The following is a 23,036-nucleotide window of genomic DNA, read 5'->3' on the forward strand; positions in this document are numbered from 1 at the left end:
GACATGGGTCTTGAGGTACGGGGTACCATGTAACTGAAGCTACAGTCGTGTGTTAGTTCAATTTAAGCGAGTGCAGGCCAGATTTTACTGCGCATGTGTTGTACCCCCGAAGATATGACACGTGACCCATCCTCCTTTCCATAAGCCTTGAGCCCAACCAAGAAGTCCACTAACAGGAAGTGATCATCTCCCTGGTTAACCTCCACTAACGGGAAGTGATCATCTCCCTGGTTCACCTCCACTAACGGGAAGTGATCATCTCCCTGGTTCCCTCCACTAACGGGAAGTGATCATCTCCCTGGTTCCCTCCACTAACGGGAAGTGATCATCTCCCTGGTTCCCTCCACTAACGGGAAGTGATCATCTCTCTGGTTCCCTCCACTAACGGGAAGTGATCATCTCCCTGGTTCACCTCCACTAACGGGAAGTGATCATCTCCCTGGTTCCCTCCACTAACGGGAAGTGATCATCTCCCTGGTTCCCTCCACTAACGGGAAGTGATCATCTCTCTGGTTCCCTCCACTAACGGGAAGTGATCATCTCCCTGGTTCCCTCCACTAACGGGAAGTGATCATCTCCCTGGTTCCCTCCACTAACGGGAAGTGATCATCTCCCTGGTTCCCTCCACTAACGGGAAGTGATCATCTCTCTGGTTCCCTCCACTGACGGGAAGTGATCATCTCCCTGGTTCCCTCCACTAACGGGAAGTGATCATCTCTCTGGTTCCCTCCAATAACAGGAAGTGATCATCTCCCTGGTTCCCTCCACTAACAGGAAGTGATCATCTCCCTGGTTCCCTCCACTAACAGCAAATGCGATTGTTCCATTGGGTATTGGATTATTGCAGAAAATAATCTCTGTGGCAAACACACGTTTATAATACTGACACATAGATAATCTCCACTAATGAACATGTGTCATTGGGAGTCATGACCTGCCGACTTTAGTAGTTATTTCAGTCAGGAATAAAGTGGTGGACCAACAGACCTCACCATCACTAGAGCGATGAGGCCATCAAGTGTAGCTAGAAACACACCAAGTATTCCAAGCACTAGCTGTGGGTGGTAGGTCTGACAGACACCTGATGCATCACGGCAATAAGACACCAATATATTCAAATGTTTTGCACTTTTTATACACATATTTCGACAGATCCCATTTGTTGTTGTGTTGACTCTCTCCAGCACACTGGGCAGAGACTGAGGTTTAAGTGCAGACTTATATTATATTATGATGATGTGGCCAGGTAGCCGGGCTCAAAGTCCTCATTTCAATTCCAAGCCATTTTTTTAATGATCCTGCAGTTATACAATTTCCTCCTTAAATCAACAAACACCAAAACGTATGCTCGTAGTAGATCATAAACATAGTGAAGATTATTGTCTGACTTCATCTATATATGGCTAACATAGTTTAATAAAGCACATTAGTGGATCAGAAAAGTTCATAGTGAATAAGAAATAAACCAAATCCACATTAATGATTAGAATGACAAGAAAGCAGAGATGTAGATTTTGCATATTTGGAACAGTAAATCTTGTTTTTTGCATTATTGTACTATATACTGTGTATATATATATACACAGTATATTGTACTATATATACTGTGTATATATATACACAGTATATACAGTATATATATATATATATACTGTGTATATATATATATATATATATATATATATATATATATACTGTGTATATATATATATATATATATATATATAAGATGTATGAATTCAACACTGGATCACACAGTGAATTGCTACATCACCTGACAGATGGACTATGAATGAAAGACTATTACATGATTGAGAAACCTGAGATGTATTACTGGAAGAGTGCATTTGATTGAGTCCACTGTGTAGATCTCATGCTCAGCACGTACAGTACATGATAGCCCTGGATATATAACATGATTACTAGTCAAGCATTCATCTATTACCGTCTCATCTTTACAAGCAGGTTGAGATCATCATTATATTTCATTCTCTAACATGAAGTGACGTCTGTCTGCCATCAAATCTGTCTCTCTGACGTTCTCCAACTTGGGTTGAATGTTGGATGTGACCTCAGAGCGATGACTGTCTGAAGAGTCCAGGAGAAGCAGTTCTGTTAAAGTCATTGTGTGACGTCCTCTGTGTAGCTGAGGCTTCTTCTTCCCCAGTGGCTCTCTGGGACCGGGAAGCCCTTCCTGATCACCGGCTCCACCACCAGCTCCAGCAGGCCGGGAGGCTCCGCCACTGCCAGCTCCGTTACTCTGAAAAGATTGGAGTACGCCCGGCCCACCAGAACCAGCTGACCAGGGGGGATTCTGGGATCAGGTCCTCTCAGCCGCCGCCAGTACACCCTGAAGTGACGCACCAGCTGGGCCGGGTAGACCCAGCGCAGAGTGGCGTTGAAGTGCAGGCAGGGAGAGGCGGACTCTGGCGAGGTCCCGGCACCACGCAGCCACACCACGTGATAGATGCACAAACCCTGAACCAGCTCTGGGGGAACCTGCAGACTGGCTACGTCCAACAGCTTAGAAGGGGGTTGGGGGGGGGAGGACAATTCAAAAGGGAGGAATTCTCATGTGCTTCTGTTTCATTTATAAATAGAAAAGGTTCTATTTTGTGTGAAGTGCCCTCGGTGCTGAAAACTTACAGTTGAAACATTAAAATCGTTGAAATAGATGTAGTTGAAGTGGCAGTCAATACAAATACTGGAAGAGGTTGAATTAGCCCTTAAAATGGAAGTGCTGAAGAAAGCTGAAGTGTCAATTTAAGATCTGACCAGAATTTGAGTTTAAAGCATCATCAGCAGAATGTGAAGAGGCTACAGTGTTCACAGAGATATCTACTGAAATGAGCATGCTAACCAGCTAGACCCGGCCCGTCCTGTCTTGTAATACCAGTTGTACCTCAAGATGCGATAGCGAGTCATTAGCCGCGTTTCCATTCAATTGTCAAGCGAATTATAAGCAAACTTTTGAAATGTCACAAAAAAAGGAGTACAAATTAGCAGCGTTTCCATCAGCTGGTTTGGAGCGAATAAACTCGGCTACAGCGTAGTTTGGTCAGAAGTTGGCGCTGTAGGCTACACATGGCTGTAAACCGCCAGTAAACAGTAGAAGAAGAAGTAGAGGTTGAACCAAGGCCTATGAAAGGAGGCTGGGTCACGCGTCATCAACGGGTCATATCTGTGGGGGTACAACACATGCGCAGTAAAATCTGGTCTGCACTCGCGGAAATTGAGCCGATCACAACGCACGACCGCAGCTTCAGTTACACTGCGCATGTGTTATACCCCGTACCTCAAGACCCATGTCGGCCCATGACCCAGCCTCCTTTCCATTAGCCTTGAGGTTGAACCAGGAACAAAACCAATCGCCTTGGCTAGCTAACCGTCTACGAGAGAAAGATGGAGAGAAGTCTTCAGGAATTAGTTTCCGTTGGGCAAGTTTTCATTGATCTCTCATGTCAGCTGGTATTGGTCCTGTTTCTACTGTCTGGAGACGAAAGGCATTCACACGTCATTGGAATATCCGAGAAGACGCCGACAGCAGAAACAGCTGATCGGTTATCAGTTATGTGAGTTAAATATTCACTACGTCAGAATTTAAAAGGTGTTTTCATGATCCATTTACAGTAGCACATTCACTTTTTTTTCACAAAGGAAAAAAAAAACAGCTCCAGTGAGCGTAAAAACTTTTTTTGCAATTGAGGAAGTTTTACCGAATCTTTCCGTTTCCATACAGCTTTTCTAATGCAATATTCCCAGTGGGGCTGTATGAAGTACTTCTCCATAGTCAGTGTATTGCTACAGTAGATGACGGTCAGCATGCCTCCAGTTTGGAGAAGCAGACAGGAGTTACTGCACTGAACCAAAGTAATGTTCTACTGAGGACGGGGACGGCAGCTGAACATATTTTAGACACCTAAGAGAAAGGCCCACCTAAAAATCAATATCAGTTTAAGTGTAGGCTATATTTAGAATATTTTCAATGGTGTACCTTGGCGTGAGATAGCCTTACAGTATGTGAACTGAGTTATCTACAGTATGCTCTCACCAAAGCCACCAGACTCCATTGAAAAAAACAGTAAGTTTACCTCTCAGAACACAGGAGTTGCTGGCCTACCGCTGCCTCGATCGGTTAGTTGGTTTGTGTTATTGTGCGACTTTGGTTAGTCAGTGAGAGCATAGATGGATATAACGGCTTCAGTTCCCCGTCAGAAAGGTCTGTCTGACGGCGAGGTGCAGCGGTGAAAATATTCTAAATATAGTGTACACTTAAACTGATATGGATTTTTTTAGGTGGGTCTTTCTTTTAGATGTCTAAAATATGTTTGCTGCTGCTGCCCCGTCCTCAGCAGAACATTACTTTACTCCCGTGTTGGTACTCCTGTCTGTTTCTCCAAACTGGAGGTGTGATGACCGTCATCTACTGTAGTAATACACTGACTATAGAGAAGTACCTCATACAGCCCCACTGAGAAACACCTGAACTATCCCTTTAACCTCCATCTACTGTAGTAATACACTGACTATAGAGAAGAACCTCATACAGCCCCACTGAGAAACACCCCAACTATCCCTTTAAGTGTAAGTGCTGAAATCAGTTGTGGTGTTAAAGCAGCTGAACACATTGAAGACAACAGGCTCCGGCTGTCTCACCATGATCTGTCCCACCCTGCAGCTGAACGGTGTGTCCCGAGGCTGTCCGTCCCGCTGGATGTTGAGACAAACTTCTCTAAGAGCGCAGCCACGAAGCTCCAGCTGTGAACACCTGTCCCCAGTGACACAAAGGACACAGAGAGACTTTACAACGACATCCATTCACTTAGCTTTTATGTCCCCGTTAGAGTGCCTTACCCGACAGTCCAACCGTCTGGACTCTGGTTGCCACACAGCTGAGAGAACAGCCTCACCAACTGGAGCCCGTCATCCTGTTCATCAGGAGACGCACTGACAGCTGCAGAGACACAAGGACAGGACATCAAGATACAGATCTGAAGGACACCTCTAGAACGATAAGCTTTGGAAACTACTAAGTATCAACAAAACCTGGAAGCCAATATCCCTGAGTGTGTCATAGCTGAGGCTGAAAAGAGGTTGGATATTCCAAAAATACATCGGACCTCATGCAAGAACATTTGATCCTAAACCTCTCCTAAGGCCCTGACGTCAGAGAACTAGACGCCTGCTGCGTCCGGCCTCCTTTCCTTTGTCTCGGCCAAAAGGTTGCCCTCAAACACAACAGCCGACGGCCAACTACCACGTACGTTCTGCTCCTGCATGAGAGGAAATAACTCTCCACACCAGCAGGCAGCGGTGGTCTGTATTCATCATTCTAAACATGAAGTCACAGTTCCTCTAACGGCCACTAGAGGCTCACACCCCCACAGACCTCCATGTTAAAATGAACAACTTTACAGCAGAAATAAACACGTTTACAGCCTGGTACAAGCAACCGTTTTGGTCTCTAGAGCTAATTTCCCCGTTCATGACAACTGTACGGGGGTGAATTTATGTATAACTCACCCCGATTAAATTATATGAAGGATTGAAGTTATGCATAATTAAATGGCTCGACTTCCGTCTGGAAAAGTACCCGGATCTTGGGCTACATGGAACATGCGCAGTAGCGTCTGCTCTGTCACTGGGTCCCAACGCCACGTCTCATTCACATGAACGGAGGAAGGGAAATAACTCTGGATTCAGCTATTAGTGCGTTTTACAACTTTAAAAACAGAATTTTTGAAATAAGGACTATTAGAGTGTTCGTACTGGGAAGTTGATTCACCTAAAAAAAAAAAGATCCTCTGAGTTACAGATGTCTCTTTCCCAATAGAAGTCTATGGGAAAAAGTCTTTTTGGGCCCAGTGCATCACGTGACGGACACCAAAGTGGCCACTACGAAAGTTGGGATCAACGACCTGCACTCTTCCTGGAGGCTTGGCTGTACCAGGTCGCTAGCTGGTGTCACCTCAGATAATTAAGTCTCTGATCTTAACCTCTGGGCAGTGTTTGTGATGTTGGTGCCTTTTGGAGATATTTTCATGCACAAATCGGACAAATAATATATTATATATATAATAATATATAATGATGATAATATATTATTATCATTATTACTATTATTAAATATTTTGTCTTGGCGTGCGGTTAACTGTGCGCCGGGCATCCTGCTGGCCAATGTGCGGCCGTTGGATGATGGGCTGCCACTGGAGGACCTCCGTTTCCAACAGGATATCGGGAACTGTAATGTCCGTGACACTTGGCTAAATCCTGGAATATCGGACAGCACCATTCCACCGTGACTCTTTTTCTAGAACTATACCGATCTGACAGAACAGAGGAGGAGGCGTGTGCTTTATGGTGAGTATCTTTAACGTTAATGCACAGACTGAAGGAGCTGACGGGATGCATTTCACTGGAGTTGGAACGTTTCCTTGTACAATTTCATGTGACAAATATATGGTGACCAGACGTCCCGGTTTGTCCGGGACTGTCCCGGTTTGTCCGGGACTGTCCCGGTTTGTCCGGGACTGTCCCGGTGAGTCCCGACAAATATCTGTAAAACACTCAAATGTCCCGGTTTTCACCACAATTAAAATAACAATATTATACTAACATAGACGTTTATCATGTTCCACTCATAATTCATTTGTCCACATGAGATCAGAGAGGCAGTACAGCACACCGCTGCAGTCTCTAGAGAGAGTGATGTTGCACGCTGTTAAGCAACAATTACGCACGCACTCAACAGATCCGCTGGTTACATTTAGTGCAGTTTTGATCCTCAGAACCCTCCGTGCTTACAGTATGTGCACATTAAACGTGTCGTTTTGATTAATTATTCTACACAGTTCCTTCTGCGCATCAACAGGCATTTCACTCCTCTTATAACTCCCTCAGGACCGTCCGTTCCTGTCAGTCTTTCACCCGGTGTCTCCATCCTGGACAAAATGTCCTCTGAGCTCCACAATTTCAATTATAATAGCCTAAGACAAAACAAGTTGAAAAATAATGTATGTAGGCCCAGACAACAATACGTTTCCTCTGAGGGAAACTCTCTACAGGACTCCCAGACTGTCAGATGCTCACCGACAGACACTCACCGACAGACCAGACGCTCACCAACAAACGCTCACCGACAGTCCAGACGCTCACCGACAGACCAGACGCTCACCAACAGACCAGACGCTCACCAACAAACGCTCACCGACAGTCCAGACGCTCACCGACAGACCAGACGCTCACCGACAGTCCAGACGCTCACCGACAAACCAGACGCTCACCGACAGACCAGACGTTCATCAACAGACGCTCACCGACAGACCAGACGTTCACCAACAGACGCTCACCGACAAACCAGACGCTCACCGACAGACCAGACGTTCATCAACAGACGCTCACCGACAGACCAGACGCTCACCGACAGACCAGACGCTCACCGACAAACCAGACGCTCACCGACAGACCAGACGTTCACCAACAGACGCTCACCGACAAACCAGACGCTCACCGACAGACCAGACGTTCATCAACAGACGCTCACCGACAGACCAGACGCTCACCGACAGACCAGACGCTCACCGACAGACCAGACGTTCATCAACAGACGCTCACCGACAGACCAGACGCTCACCGACAGACCAGACGCTCACCGACGGCCCCAAAATGTCCGATGGCCGACCGTCAGGACCTTTACTGTTTTCTAATTCCGCAAACTCTCCTAACTGCAAAGTGTAACTGGCTTGTTTCAGCCTGTTCATGACTCGTTATCACGTTCATGAGATGAATTATTAAAACTGGGGGGCGGAGGCTAGGATTAGCAGGTATGGATTGTGAAAAACTCACATTTGACATCCTGGATGTCCATGTGTGTGCAGAGACTGGCGTTTGTGGTCTTCAGCTCCAGGGAGACTCTGATCCCGGCAGACGGCTTGTAGATGAGGGTCACCAGAGTCTTGGAGGCCAGGGGTACGTGGAGGGAGAAGATCCTGAGAGACACGCAGCAGAGTACTGTGCATGAACGTGTGTGGAGAGGTAGTGATGGCAAGATCACTTTTTCCTCCTACATGAAGATAAAGCAAGAGTGAAGAAGAAAACACACACACTTGGCACAAAGTGGAGACGTGTGAGTGGCGGGGATGCTTCCGTCCAGCAGCAGTGAGCAGCCTCCGTTCCAGGCGTCCTCGGAGGAGCCGCGGCTGCTCAGCCAGCCCCGGTCCTCCAGCTCCATATGGTAGTACAGGGGCTGGATCTCCTGGGCCGTCAGGTTGAACCAGCTCCTGTTGGTCTCACGCTGCACACACAGAAAAACAAAAAACAAGACTGCAGACGTCAATGAGCAAACACCGGCATATACAGCAGCTACCAACCTGCTGTGTAGACAAGAAATCAAATGTTATAATCAACGAGCCAGTGCAGAGATGTGAGGACTTCCTTGACGGTAAAATTCAAAATGAACTGTAGCCTGGCCACAGACTTTACTGGTAGACCACTGAGGACGAGGAGGAGGAGGAGGAGAAGGAAGAAGATGATCACTCTGTAGATCTTAAGACAACATGGATGAGAAGTGCTCTCAGTAAAAACACTGTAACTGGTTAGAATACAGTTTACCCCGGGGGCTGAATGAAACTAGAATCACCGCCTCACAGTTGTAAGCCTACGCATATGGGGGATAGAACCTGCCAAAATCCCAAAATAAAAGAATAAATAAATAAATGTGTCATTAAATATAGCAAAAATAATATAAAAAATAAATGTAGCCAATTGATAAAATGTGACATAAATTGATATTTCTGTTTTAATTTGCTTCTTTATTTATTTATCTCTGTGTTAATTCCCTTTTGTATTTACTCTCCTGTTTAATATTTATTTTTTATCAATTTTTAAATTGATGTATTTATTTTAGCATTTATTTTATATCTTATATATATTTATTTATTAATTCGTTTTAAATGTATGTATTTATTTATTTATGCACGATTTTTCCTTTGCATTTCATCCTTTATTTATTTCACCAAACTTATTTTTTTCTGTATTCTTTTCTTTACACATTTTTTTTATGAATTTCTCCCTCATTATGCAAATGAGGTGGCTGTCACTCAACCTATTTATTCATTTATTTCCATTATTTTGGAAGGTTCCGTCCTCCATATCCTCCAGCCAGTCAAGTGTCAGTTCACATCCATGTCTGTCCAACATGTCATCAGCTCATGATTTTATCCTGTTAGACATTTGTGTGAAATTGTCATAATTAGCGTATGAATTTTTGAGTTATGGCCAAAAATGTGTTTTGTGAGGTTGACCTTTGACCACCAAAATCTGATGGTAAATGGATGGACTTGGACTTATATAGCGCTTTTCTAGTCTTCCGACCACTCAAAGCGCTTTACACTACATGTCAGTATTCACCCATTCACACACACATTCATACACTGATGGCAGAGGCTACTAAGGTGCCAACTTTGCCCATCAGGATTTAATCTAAATACTCATTCACACACCGATGGCTATGCCTCCGGGATAGTGTCTTGCTCAAGGACACATCGACATGTGACCCGGAGCAGCCGGGGATCGAACCACCGACCTTCCGATTGGTGGACAACCTGCTCTACCCTCTGAGCCACAGCCCCCCTGATCAGTTTATCCTTGAGTCCAAGTCATAAACTGTGTATAAGAAGTGGGCCTAGTCACCGTGACGTCACCCATTGGTTTGTGGACTGTCGTTTTGAAGCCTCGAGTTCGGCATTTTGGCCGTCGCCATCTTGTTTGTTTTTGCAACCAGAGAGGGCGGAGCTAATAACAACCCAACACTGAATACGACATTTTTAGATGACAACATTTTTTAAAATGAACTTTGATGAAGTGTAAACACACTGTAAAAGGGTTAAAGTTGTAAGATGAAAACACGGACAACTCCCAGACCGGACAATGCCGTGGTAACGACCTGTCAATCACCAGGTAGCCCCGCCCTAAAGCATCCCCTGCTTTATGGTCTATGTGACTCTAAATGAACATCATGCTGTATTGAAGAAGACTTGAAACTAGAGATTGAGACCATAAACTCATGTTTACAATGTTTACTGAGGTAATTAATCAAGAGAGAAGTAGACTCATTTTCTCATAGACTTCTATAGAACCAGAGGAGTCGCCCCCTGCTGGCTGCTAGACTGGATGCAGGTTTAAGGCTCTTCAGCGCTGACTTCTCAGACCCGGAGGTTCCCCACTGGATTAATGCCATCATATAAACTATCTGTTTCTATCATCATGAACTATTTAAAAGCCCACACCATCTACCATCTGTCCTTCAGTACCTGTCCTCTACAGTAGACAGCCTTCCCAAAGCCCTGGCAGAAGGAGGAGATGAAGGGGAGAGGTGAGGCTGGCCGATGGATGTACAGGTGGTCTGACAGAAGAGCCCAGAACCTGCAGACCAGAACCAGGACGGAGATTGGTTTCAAAACATCTCTTCTGCTTTCCAAGTTAGAGGTGAATATGTGTATTTACATCAGTGGTAATATTCTGTTGATCTCACTTGTCCTGATTCTCGCGGAACTGGGTCTTATCGTTGTGGGTCTCGTACACCCAGCCTGGAGCAAAGATGGCCACCGAGAAGTTGTGCTTCCGAATGATTTCCAGCGCCTGAAGGCAACCAGAACAAGAAGCTGGGTTAGGGTCAGTAAGGGATAAGGATTTAGCACAGACACACCTTCCACAGTGGGTACCTTATTAGTTTCCAACATTCCTCCCACCACCTTGCCTCGGGCGAACACGTCCACCCCGATGTAGACGTCAGCCTGGCGGCCCTGGACCCCAACGTAGTCCCCCATCCACTCCAGGTTCTGCTCTGTCCAGTTGTAGTTGGTGAAGAAACCGTCACAAGAGTCGAAAAACATCCTGTTGTGAAGGGATGAAGTGTTGGATAATGAGCGGACATGGATGTCCCTTTGAATTATTTAACGTAGCCTGTTATTTACACTTCTACACGTCTTAGTTATATGAACGAACAACACAAGAGAGATGTATTACAATGACAAATTTCCACTGAGGTGGACAAGATCTATCTATCTATCTATCTATCTAGTGGAAAGATATTAGACATGTATTAAACATACTTGCAGATTCCCAGTTATAGATTTGTTAGATTAGAACATAATCTATGAACTATTAAACCGACAGTCGTCAGAAAAATTTTTGGCATTGTATGTTTCTGCAGAACATGGGATATATTGAGTGAAGACGTTTCTGAACCAAGCGCATGCTTCATAAATGCGCTTCATATCACTTTCTTAAATTACGTATAGGGATGGTAATTTTGAACAATTTCCTGAACTGATAACTGTCTCCAGTTCACCGTCAGGAGAGTTACTATAGCAGCCACGGTGCTGCGTTCACTGTCTCCAGTTCACCGTCAGGAGAGTTACTATAGCAGCCACGGTGCTGCGTTCACTGTCTCCAGTTCACCGTCAGGAGAGTTACTGTAGCAGCCACGGTGCTGCGTTCACTGTCTCCAGTTCACCGTCAGGAGAGTTACCGTAGCAGCCACGTTGCTGCGTTCACTGTCCACAGTTCACCGTCAGGAGAGTTACCGTAGCAGCCACGGTGCTGCGTTCACTGTCCACAGTTCACCGTCAGGAGAGTTACCGTAGCAGCCACGGTGCTGCGTTCACTGTCCCCAGTTCACCGTCAGGAGAGTTACCGTAGCAGCCACGGTGCTGCGTTCACTGTCCACAGTTCACCGTCAGGAGAGTTACCGTAGCAGCCACGGTGCTGCGTTCACTGTCCCCAGTTCACCGTCAGGAGAGTTACCGTAGCAGCCACGGTGCTGCGTTCACTGTCTCCAGTTCACCGTCAGGAGAGTTACGGTAGCAGCCACGGTGCTGCGTTCACTGTCTCCAGTTCACCTTCAGGAGAGTTACTGTAGCAGCCACGATGCTGCGTTCACTGTCTCCAGTTCACCGTCAGGAGAGTTACTGTAGCAGCCACGGTGCTGCGTTCACTGTCTCCAGTTCACCGTCAGGAGAGTTACTGTAGCAGCCACGGTGCTGCGTTCACTGTCTCCAGTTCACCGTCCGGGAGCGTTAACTTAGCAGCCACGGTTCTGCGTTCACTGTCTCCAGTTCACCGTCCGGGAGCGTTAACTTAGCAGCTACGGTGCTGTGTTCACTGTCTCCAGTTAACCGTCAGGAGAGTTACTGTAGCAGCCACGATGCTGCGTTCACTGTCTCCAGTTCACCGTCCGGGAGCGTTAACTTAGCAGCTACGATGCTGCGTGTAGTGTCGCGGACATGCAGACACTTTCCCAGTAAAAGTCTCCACCGCACATTTAGTTTAGTTTAGCAGGTTGTCAGCTGTGTGTCGGCCCGGATTAACGATAGCGATGTCCGACAAACTGTGTGTGTCTTTGTGCTACATTAGCAGCTGTAGCTCTGCTGGTAGCTTCATGCTCACCATTGTCACACACATACGGTCTGTCTGCGCGGCGTAACTTCAGCAAGTTTCTTACAGACTGTGTGTGTGTTGTTGATGGCGTTATAGCTATGAACGTAAGTGTAGCAGACAGTGTGTGTGTGGTGTTCTAGCTGTGAACGTAAGTGTAGCAGACAGTGTGTGTGTGTGTGGCGTTCTAGCTGTGAACGTAGGTGTAGCAGACAGGGTGTGTGTGGCGTTCTAGCTGTGAACGTACGTGTAGCAGACCGGGTGTGTGTGGCGTTCTAGCTGTGAACGTAGGTGTAGCAGACAGTGTGTGTGTGTGTGGTGTTATAGCTGTGAACGTAGCTGTAGCAGACAGTGTGTGTGTGGCGTTCTAGCTGTGAACGTAGGTGTAGCAGACAGTGTGTGTGTGGCGTTCTAGCTGTGAACGTAGGTGTAGCAGACAGTGTGTGTGTGGCGTTCTAGCTGTGAACGTAGGTGTAGCAGACAGTGTGTGTGTGGCGTTCTAGCTGTGAACGTAGGTGTAGCAGACAGTGTGTGTGTGGCGTTCTAGCTGTGAACGTAGGTGTAGCAGACAGTGTGTGTGTGGCGTTCTAGCTGTGAACGTAGGTTTAGCAGACAGTGTGTGTGTGGCGTTCTAGCTGTGAACGTAGGTGTAGCAGACAGTGTGTGTGTGGCGTTCTAGCTGTGAACGTAGGTGTAGCAGACAGTGTGTGTGTGGCGTTCTAGCTGTGAACGTAGGTTTAGCAGACAGTGTGTGTGTGGCGTTCTAGCTGTGAACGTAGGTGTAGCAGACAGTGTGTGTGTGGCGTTCTAGCTGTGAACGTAGGTGTAGCAGACAGTGTGTGTGTGGTGTTCTAGCTGTGAACGTAGGTGTAGCAGACAGTGTGTGTGTGGCGTTCTAGCTGTGAACGTAGGTTTAGCAGACAGTGTGTGTGTGGCGTTCTAGCTGTGAACGTAGGTGTAGCAGACAGTGTGTGTGTGGCGTTCTAGCTGTGAACGTAGGTGTAGCAGACAGTGTGTGTGTGGCGTTCTAGCTGTGAACGTAGGTGTAGCAGACAGTGTGTGTGTGGCGTTCTAGCTGTGAACGTAGGTGTAGCAGACAGTGTGTGTGTGGCGTTCTAGCTGTGAACGTAGGTGTAGCAGACAGTGTGTGTACAGTTTATTTGTAGGTGAATAAATGCTACGAGGCTACATCTCCTCCGCTCAAGCGAGCTGTAGACGGGAGCCAACTTCCTGTATCTGTTACGCCGGCTCAGACTCTCTTAAGGTGGACCAGCTTTTCCCCTTCAAGTGACGAGTTTTTCTCAGCTTTTTAATTAATCGTTTTTTAAATAATTAATTAATCGTTTTAACCGATAGAGTTAATCGGTTGAAATGCTTAATGTCGGTTAACGGTTGAACGGTTAATTATTAACATCCCTAGTTACGTAACAAGCGTAACAACGCTGCGTAAAACAATGTTATAGCGTTTACTTTTGGTTGACACGGTACACGAACAGCGGTCTCCTGGGTCAAAGTCCTGTATTTGTTTAATATTATTCGTTGAACTATGAAGCTTTTTGTAAAAAAACAACAAAAAAAAGCAAATCATGATCATTTAAATGAATGAATGTGAAAACTTTTCATGGGCCCCCTGGCAGTGTGCCCCGGACCCCACTGTGAGAATCACTGGTCTACGTGGACATAAAGGTTGACCAGTTTGTTCTCATTGAGGTGTGTCTCTAATGTTCATTTCTCTACCTGTTGGACTGGTTGAGTTCGTTCTGCCACGTCAGCTGTCCGCTCTCGATCACGCTGTCGTACCACAGCACCAGGCTGCCGGCCACGCGCTCGTGCATCTGGTCGGTCAGATAGCGCAGGAACAAAGGCGTGTTCTTCACCGCGACCTCCTGCACACACAGGGCATCACATGCTTCAGTCAGCAGGGTGAAGGTCAAGATGTTGAAGAGAAGGCAACTACTAGATGTGTAATGTTCACCATGTTCACCATGTAATGTGTGTTAGCATGCTAACATCTGATAACCATCAGTAAACACAGAGGCCAGCTGAGGCTGATGGGAAATCAAAGTATGGGACAAGTTAGACTGATGACCCGATGATGGCGCTACTGCAGATGAAAAGTCAGATTAGTGGATCTCAGTGTGTGACTAGAATGGTCCTACTCACACTGAGGGCGTTCTCTATGTTAATGAGCCAGCCGTCGAAGCCGTAACAGTGGCTGATCTGGACCAGTTTATCAGCCACCGCCCGGTATGACTCCTCGTCCTTCAGGAAGGCCTCGCACATGGCGGCTCCATCGGTCCACTCTGTGATCAGAGTCCCTGGAAAGCAGCCAATCACAGCACGAGATGTTATACATGAAGACAGGAAGCTATGACTACCCGGAATCTAAGACATAAAACTCTAATTCTGGGTTGTTAAACTACATTTCCACTCACCGAGAACAAGGACTCCATGTCTGTGTGCAGAGTTGGTCCACACAGCAGGAGGAATAGTCACCATGTTGTGTGTGAAGTAGTTGAAGATATCAATGTACTGCCAGTGGTAGAAGGCGTACGGAGCCTCAGCATGTGTCCCCTGGGCAAAGCTCAACAGCACAAGAGAGCAAGATACAGCGTTACGGTAGATGGATGGGACTGCAGGTCCAAGATAAACAACATGGCAGGAAGACAGTCACCTCCGTGAGAAATGAATGAGAATTATGGAACCAAACTACAGAATCAGGGAAACAGGCAGTACCCACAAAGAGCTGCAACATCCCATTCCCTGTCTGCTAGTAGTGTATGTACAGTCAGCATTACTGCTTGTATTTGACTGTGAGGTGGTATTTTTTCTATGGCTGTCAATCAATTAAAATATTTAATCATGATTAATCTCACATTTTTTATCTGTTCTAAATGTACCTTAAAGGGAGATTTGTCAAGTATTTAATCCTCTTATCAACATGGGAGTGGACAAATATGCTGCTCTATGCAAATGTATGGATACATTTATTATTGGAAATCAGTTAACACAAATCAATGACAGATATTGTCCAGAAACCCTCACAGGTACTGCATTTAGTATAAAACAATATGTTCCAATCATAACATGGCAAACTGCAGCCCAACAGGCAACAACAGCTGTCAGTGTGTCAGTGTGCTGACTTGACTATGACTTGACCCAAACTGCATGTGATCCACCAACATCAGTGTTGTTCTTGTGTCTGAATGGGAGCTAATCCCTGCAGCAGGTTCCACATGTGGTGGAAAAGCTTCCCAGAAAAGTGGACTGTTCTATGGTTTCGGTAAGACATGCTAAACACTCATATATGAGAGTTGTGTTCAGGCGTCCACTTACTTTGGACCATGACATGCATGCAACCCAATTTCATTATAGCACCAAGTAGTGCCCCGAAATCCTGAAACTCCCTCCCAGCTCACTGTGACCTGTTAGAGTTAGTGAGCTGGAAGGTCCTCTGTAGATTTTGGGATGTGTAAGTTTAAGAAGCAGAAAGAGCAGAAAACACCCCTCTGAAAGTTTCTATTCAGCCCTAACTCAGCATCCATACCGGTCATCTAGGTAGCCGCCCATCATGTCATGAGACACTAAGGTCCGGCGTGGACAGCTGGCCAGAGGAGGCTCCCGAGGCGCCAGAGGGACGACTGCCACATTAAAGGGGTTCGCTTCGCTTCGTTTCCACGACAACAGCTCCTCCAAAGTATTAAGACCACAGCTGATTGGTTCAGTGGTTTCGGTGTCGTAATGTTTGGCTGAGAGGGAAACAAAAACGTCACGTATGAAGCGCGGTGTGATTTCCACACGCCAAGACATCAACTGCAGCACACAGGTGGTCAGCTCACCTGGTAGTGGCGAGGGCGCATACTGGATGACTTCATGGACGCTGCTTGAATCCATTGGTTGATCCAAACAAGACTCCAACCTGGTGGAAGTACAAGGTGGCGAGATGAAACTTTGGTTGAACTCTACATGGGAGCCTTTCTTTAGGCTCCGGAGGAGGTCTGATAAGATATAATAAAGGAATATCTTATCTTATCTTAATAATAATAATAATAATACATTTTATTTATATAGTGCTTTTCTGGATACTCAAAGACACTTTACACAGATAAAATGATCATAAAAACAATGACATCATAAAAATATAAAACACACAATATTAATTACACATTAAAAGCAGTTCTAAAAAGATTGATTAGTGATTTAAATGTGGACCGGTTGGTGCCGTCTCTGATGTGTTTGGGGAGTGAGTTCCAGAGGAAGGGGGCGGCTATGGAGAATGCTCTTTCGCCCCAGGTCCAGTGCTTGGTTCTGAGAGGTATGGAGAGGAGGTTGGCATCAGAGGACCGGAGGGAGCAGGAAGGAGTGTGATGGTGGAGCAGGTCTGTGAGGTAGGGTTGGGGGGGCTGGTTACAGAGGGCTTTGTGAGTGAGGAGTAGGAGTTTGAACTGAATGCGTTGTGGGACAGGGAGCCAGTGGAGGTTCTGGAGGACGGGGGTGATGTGATCACGGGACCGGGAATGGGTGAGCAGACGGGCAGCAGAGTTCTGGATGTACTGGAGTTTATTAAGGACTTTGGATGTTGAGCCGTAGAGAATGCTGTTGCAGTAGTCGATTCTGGAAGTGATGAAAGCGTGGATCAGAGTTTCGGCAGCAGAGAAGGAGAGTGATGGGCGGAGACGAGCAATGTTTTTAAGGTGGAAAAAGGCAGTCCTGGTGATGTGGTTGACGTGGAGTTCGAAGAAGAGGTGGCTGTCGAAAATGACTCCGAGGTAGCGGGTGTGGGGGGAGGGGAACAGAGTGGAGTTGTCGATGGTGAGGCAGAAGCTGTGAGTGGTTCTTGTGGGTGATTTTGGACCGGTGATGAGCATGTCTGATTTGTCACAGTTAAGTTTGAGAAAGTTGATTTGCATCCATGATTTAATTTCAGTGAGGCAGTTGGACAGAGTGGAGTGTGTAGCGGTGGTGATGGATTTTGTGGAAATGTAGAGCTGGACGTCGTCGGCGTAGCAGTGAAAGTGGAGGCCATGGCGCGCATGATGTGACCAAGGGGAAGCAGGTAGAGGATGAATAGAAGGGGAGCAAGCACCGAACCCTGGGTGACGCCTTGGGACAGAGGAGCGGGGGAGGAGGTGGAGTTGTTGATGTTGATGAATTGTTGTCGGTTTGTGAGATATGACTTTAGCCAGGAGAGGGCAGTGCCGGTGATGTTGAGGGAGGATTCAAGGCGGGAGAGAAGAATGGTGTGGTTGATGGTGTCGAAAGCTGCAGTGAGGTCGAGGAGGATGAGGATGTTGAGGTGACCAGAGTCTGAGGAGAGGAGGAGGTTGTTGGTGACTTTGAGGAGGGCTGCTTCTGTGCTGTGTCGTGAGCGGAAACCTGATTGAAATGGTTCATACAGGTCGTTTGAGATGAGGTGGGTTTTGAGTTGTGAGGCGACAGCACGTTCCAGTATTTTAGACAGAAAGGGGAGATTGGAGCTGGGCCGGAAGTTGGTCATGTCATCAGGGTTGAGTCCAGGTTTTTTGAGGATGGGGGTGACGGCAGCCAGTTTGAGTGTTTGGGGGACTGAACCAGAACTGAAGGAGGAGTTGATGATGTGTGTGATGAGTGGGGAGATAGCTGGGAGACTTGAGTAAATTTTCCTTATCGACATCCACCAATGTTATTTAATTTCTCAGAAGATAAAATGATGATTGGCAGCTTTGTGTTTGATGAAATCAACGTAGCCACATTGTTCATAACCATAAACATGAAAACAACATGGAAACATCATGGAACCAACATGGAAACAACATGCAAACAACATGGAAACAACATGGAAACAACATGCAAACAACATGCAAACAACATGGAAACAACATGCAAACAACATGGAAACAACATGGAAACAACATGCAAACAACATGGAAACAACATGGAAACAACATGCAAACAACATGCAAACAACATGCAAACAACATGCAAACAACATAGAAACATCATGTATACAACATGGAAACATCATGTATACAACATGTAAACAACATGCAAACAACATGGAAACAACATGCAAACAACATGGAAACAACATGGAAACATCATGTATACAACATGTAAACATCATGTATACAACATGTAAACAACATGTAAACAACATGGAAACATCATGTATACAACATGGAAACATCATGTATACAACATGGAAACAACATGCAAACAACATGGAAACAACATGCAAACAACATGGAAACAACATGGAAACAACATGCAAACAACATGCAAACAACATGGAAACATCATGTATACAACATGGAAACATCATGTATACAACATGGAAACAACATGTAAACATCATGTATACAACATGTAAACAACATGGAAACATCATGTATACAACATGTAAACAACATGTAAACAACATGGAAACATCATGTATACAACATGGAAACAACATGGAAACATCATGTATACAACATGTAAACAACATGGAAACAACATGGAAACATCATGTATACAACATGGAAACAACATGGAAACATCATGTATACAACATGGAGTTCTATTAGTGAACTCTAATCCTGTTTGTAATGTAACCAGTCGTAGTTAACAGAGAGTTAAGTCACTAACGACCTCTTACAATGACTTCGGTAGACTGAGTTAAATGACCACCTTGCTCGTGTAAACGATAAACATACTGGCAGATAGTGACAGTAACACAGGAAGGAAGTTACAGGAAGTTACCGGCTGGCATCACTTGTGTCGCTGTTCACGCCGACATCATGGCCGACATTCCCGTCCTCCTCTCCGGCCTCGGTTCGGAGGGTTCGGAGGGGACGCTGGTCTCCATCCACAGAAGACATGTCAGAGAGCTGAGAGACTTCTGGAGAGACTGACTGCACAGCGAGAGGAAACAGAAAGGTGTGTCCTGGGTCCGGGTCCGGGTCCGGCCAGCAACAACAGCAACACACTTCCGGCCCCAATCCTTCAGAATAAAAGCAGTATTTCCATAAATTAAAATGACTAAAAACTAAAGTCGCCTAACATGTCATGACATGTTGTTACTTTATGTAAAGTGCTCTACTTCAATAATTATATTATAACTTACATAACCGTAACGTATTGTGTTGGTGGTGAAGTTGAGTTTTTACCATGTTACCATGTTAGAACTATTTACTAGTTTATAACTATAGAGAGAAATACAGAGTGAACGTGTTTATTTGAGAGGGGATCGTACCGTTCAGTGTCCCTGAGAGGATGGACTGAGGCCAGCTGGACAAAGGAACCTCTCTTTTGTTGTTGTTCTGGACCAGACCCTTTACTTGGAGGAGATGAGTCCCTAACAGGAACGGGAAACAGGAGGACACTGAGTGACGAAGACAAAGATGGCGGCCGTAAATTATACTTCCACCCCTAACAAAGACTGAGATATTACCCCCTTTTACAATCCCAGTGTTTCGGCAGACGAAATTTATTTAATTAACTTGATAATATCTTAGCAAAATATTATGTCCATAAAAAGATATGGCTTAAAAGACTACCCTCCTTTTACACTTTTATTGATACTGATTTTAAAACATATTTGACTTCGATTGAAAACTTAAAACTCAAAAATTCTAAATTGGCAAAAAACTATTAGATTATTTAGACATTTTTAATTTACTCCAATTGTTTAACAGATCCCGGCGTTTTTTTCTTTTTTCTTTTTATCCGTCTTCTTTTCCTTTCCTTACATTTTATTTTATGTATAATTTATTACATTTTTAGGCTATATTATTTTTGTACTGTGATATATATTTACAGATTTTTTGGTATAATAATAATAATAATAATAATAATTATTATTATTATTATTACTATTAATATTATTATTATTATTCATTATTTATTCACTTCCCGCCACATCCAGTATACTGGGAGGGGATGTAGTCTTGATGGCTAACAAAATCTGTAGTTTCAAACGTGAGTGTTATTTTAGGAAACCTCGAAATCTCGAGATAACTCCTGTTATGATTTGACGCTGTATAAAAATGAATTGAATTGAATTGAATTGAAACTCTGCGATAGGTGGGTGCTGATTTTAATTTGGAAGACACTGGCGTAGGAGGATGGGGACATACTAGTCTATTATTACACATTAATATGGCCTCTTAGGCAGTGTTGGAAATTAACTTTTTTGTCCATCTGCCACTGTGGTTGGTGGATTCCAAAATCCACCAGCCACTTATAGACTACTGTTGTTTTTTTGGCTGGTGAGTGAAGCAAATCCAGCAGCCACTTGCATATTTTACCAGCATTTGGCTGGTGGCTGGTGCTAATTTCCAACCCTGCTCTTTGGATGATGCCTATTTAATTTTGTCCAACAACATTTCAGGCGTCCTGTAATTGATCATATATCTGACCCCATACAGGCCGCAATTTAATCTGATGTAATTTAATTTATTATTTTGAATCCGGAGACTGTGAAAAGCCAGATTGATTGAATGATTCAATTAATCAAGGAGACACTACAAAATGTTCAAGAAAAAGTGCGGCAGGGAGCATAATCTTATCAAATCAATCAATGGTAGGTTTAAAATTAAAAGTTACTGTTATCACCAGCTACTTCCAGGAAGCAGTTAAATTATATTATTTATTTTTATTAATATTTTGCAAAGATAATCAAATGAATTATGTAAATATCATCTGCCGAAAAACTGTGATTGTTGACAGTGAGGAATATCTCAATCTTTGTTAGTGTGATATCTTTTTCTAAATGTTTTGAGAAGTTATGCTGTAAATTAAACCAAAAAGAAGTGACATGAAAACAATCTACAAACAGGAAACACGTATTTACCTTCACAATTACAAAAAGGTCATCTATTGTTAACAGTTGAACTTAAATATTATCTTTAGCAGGGTACATAGTATGTGTGCAACCTTAAATCTAAACTCCTTGATTCTATAAGTAATTCGATATTTGTGAGGTAACAAAAAGATAGCGTTTTAAATATAGCCACCTATATTTACATATGGAGTAGTAATATGTTCAAGATGATTTCTAATAAAAGCGTTAGTACACTTTCTATCAGATACAGAAACCCTGTTAATAGTGAGGGGACGTAGTTCATGGAGATATATATATATAAATATATATATATATAAATATATATATATATATATATAGAGAGAGAGAGAGACAGAGAGACAGAGAGAGAAAGAGAAAGAGAGAGAGAGAGAGAGAGAGAGAGAGAGAGAGAGAGAGAGAGAGAGAGAGAGAGAGAGAGAGAGAGAGAGAGAGATAGAGAGATAGAGATAGAGATCTGATAACCCTATCAAACCAAACTAAACTAATCCGGTTGGTTGAGCTACTGTTTTCAGCCGTTACCGGTCATGGTGTCTATTGGCCGCTCTTCACTGAGAAGCTCTCTGGTGGTGAGCGTCCTCCCTCATCGCCCAGCACGGAAGTGACGTCAGAAAGCCACCTCCAGCAGATTACTGACAGACACAGCAAAGAGAGACAAGATCCAACGGAACCTCCTCATAATCCGTCTTAATCCGTGGACTATTAACGCGGATCCATATCAGAACCAGCGAGAGCATAAAGTACAAGTGTAACCCTTTTGAACAAGCTGCGTATTATCACAATATGAGTTTAGTAGTGTTTTAAAAGCAGAGGCGACAGATAGTGCGAGTTGAGTTGATCCGGTGACAACAGACAGGAGAGCCCGTCGTTGCTCGGAGAGCTGCTAAAGGCTTTCTGTGTCGGATGTTAAAACCGCTTCTGCTGTTAAACCGGCTCTTGGGCTTTAAACCGGAACCTTTGTGGATATTTGTGGAGCTAGCGATCAGAGATCGCTCACCATGGAGCTGAGAGTGGGGAACCGCTACAGACTGGGCAGGAAGATAGGAAGTGGATCATTCGGGGACATCTACCTGGGTAAGTCCTGCGATCTGCTCTCTACTGGCTCTTTACTAACCTGCCAACCTGCTAACCCTGCTACATGGAGCTCCAGCAGCTCGTCAGCTGGTTCCCTCAACGAGCTGCTAATCAATCAGCTGTTCACTGTTTAGTGTTAGCAACATTAGCTACGAAGCTAACACTCTGTGTGGAGCAGAGCGGCTAGCAGGAACAAGACGTCTACTAGCCTATGATCATTAACAGTAAACCATGGATCTGTTCATTGTGCTCGATCATAACGTCACATTAACATCCAGGTGAACACGGCACGACTGTAAACTGACGGCTGTCTGCTGTGCAACCACAGCTACAGCCTCCATCAGCTAACAGCTAACGTTTAAAGCCTCCACCAGCTAACGGCTAACGTTTAAAGCCTCCACCAGCTATCAGCTAACGTTTAAAGCCTCCATCAGCTAACAGCTAACGTTTAAAGCCTCCAACAGCTAACGTTTAAAGCCTCCATCAGCTAACAGCTAACGTTTAAAGCCTCCATCAGCTAACGTTAGCTAATGTTTGAGTGGACTCTACTGACCTGGAGGCAGCAGTAGACCGGGGACAGGCTTTACTGAGGTGGTACCTGACCTACTGATGCTGAACAGCCACCTCTAAACACAGCAGGTCGCTCCACTCTCCTCCTCTGTTCCTAACAAGAGTTTCACCGGAAAGCCAGCAGCTAGCTAACGTT

General features: G+C 44.8%; 2 protein-coding genes across 2 annotated transcripts in view; one reads left to right on the plus strand and one right to left on the minus strand.

The window, feature by feature from the left end:
- Positions 1–1,113: 1,113 nt before the first annotated feature.
- On the minus strand, positions 1,114–22,901 carry engase (endo-beta-N-acetylglucosaminidase). Its single transcript, XM_074654978.1, has 16 exons — positions 22,884–22,901; positions 19,649–19,777; positions 19,156–19,396; positions 16,275–16,354; positions 15,983–16,184; positions 14,871–15,019; positions 14,599–14,753; positions 14,173–14,321; positions 10,722–10,893; positions 10,532–10,638; positions 10,311–10,422; positions 8,106–8,293; positions 7,846–7,988; positions 4,855–4,954; positions 4,657–4,768; positions 1,114–2,523 (listed from the first exon to the last, which is right to left on the minus strand). The coding sequence occupies exons 3-16, from the start codon at positions 19,272–19,274 to the stop codon at positions 2,122–2,124; spliced, it is 2,190 nt and encodes a 729-aa protein (XP_074511079.1). The 5' UTR covers positions 19,275–19,396; positions 19,649–19,777; positions 22,884–22,901; the 3' UTR covers positions 1,114–2,121.
- The window catches only part of csnk1da (casein kinase 1, delta a), a 30,254-nt gene continuing 29,084 nt past the window's right edge, over positions 21,867–23,036 (plus strand). The window contains exon 1 of the mRNA XM_074655002.1: positions 21,867–22,330. Within this exon, the coding sequence (XP_074511103.1) occupies positions 22,255–22,330 (76 nt within the window). The 5' untranslated portion in view covers positions 21,867–22,254. The remainder of the gene's footprint in view (positions 22,331–23,036) is intronic.

Source organism: Sebastes fasciatus, chromosome 13, assembly GCF_043250625.1.
Source record: "Sebastes fasciatus isolate fSebFas1 chromosome 13, fSebFas1.pri, whole genome shotgun sequence".
NCBI classification, from domain to species: Eukaryota; Metazoa; Chordata; class Actinopteri; order Perciformes; family Sebastidae; genus Sebastes; species Sebastes fasciatus.

Bases quoted from the DNA above. Each gene is read 5' to 3' on its own strand.
- engase (XM_074654978.1), bottom strand. From the start codon at position 19,274: ATGTCTTCTGTGGATGGAGACCAGCGTCCCCTCCGAACCCTCCGAACC. The intron at 14,754-14,870 runs GTGAGTGGAAAT...GCTGCTTTCCAG, and splicing joins ACATGGAGTCCTTGTTCTCG to GGACTCTGATCACAGAGTGG. The intron at 10,894-14,172 runs GTAGAGAAATGA...CCTTCACAACAG, and splicing joins GAACTCAACCAGTCCAACAG to GATGTTTTTCGACTCTTGTG.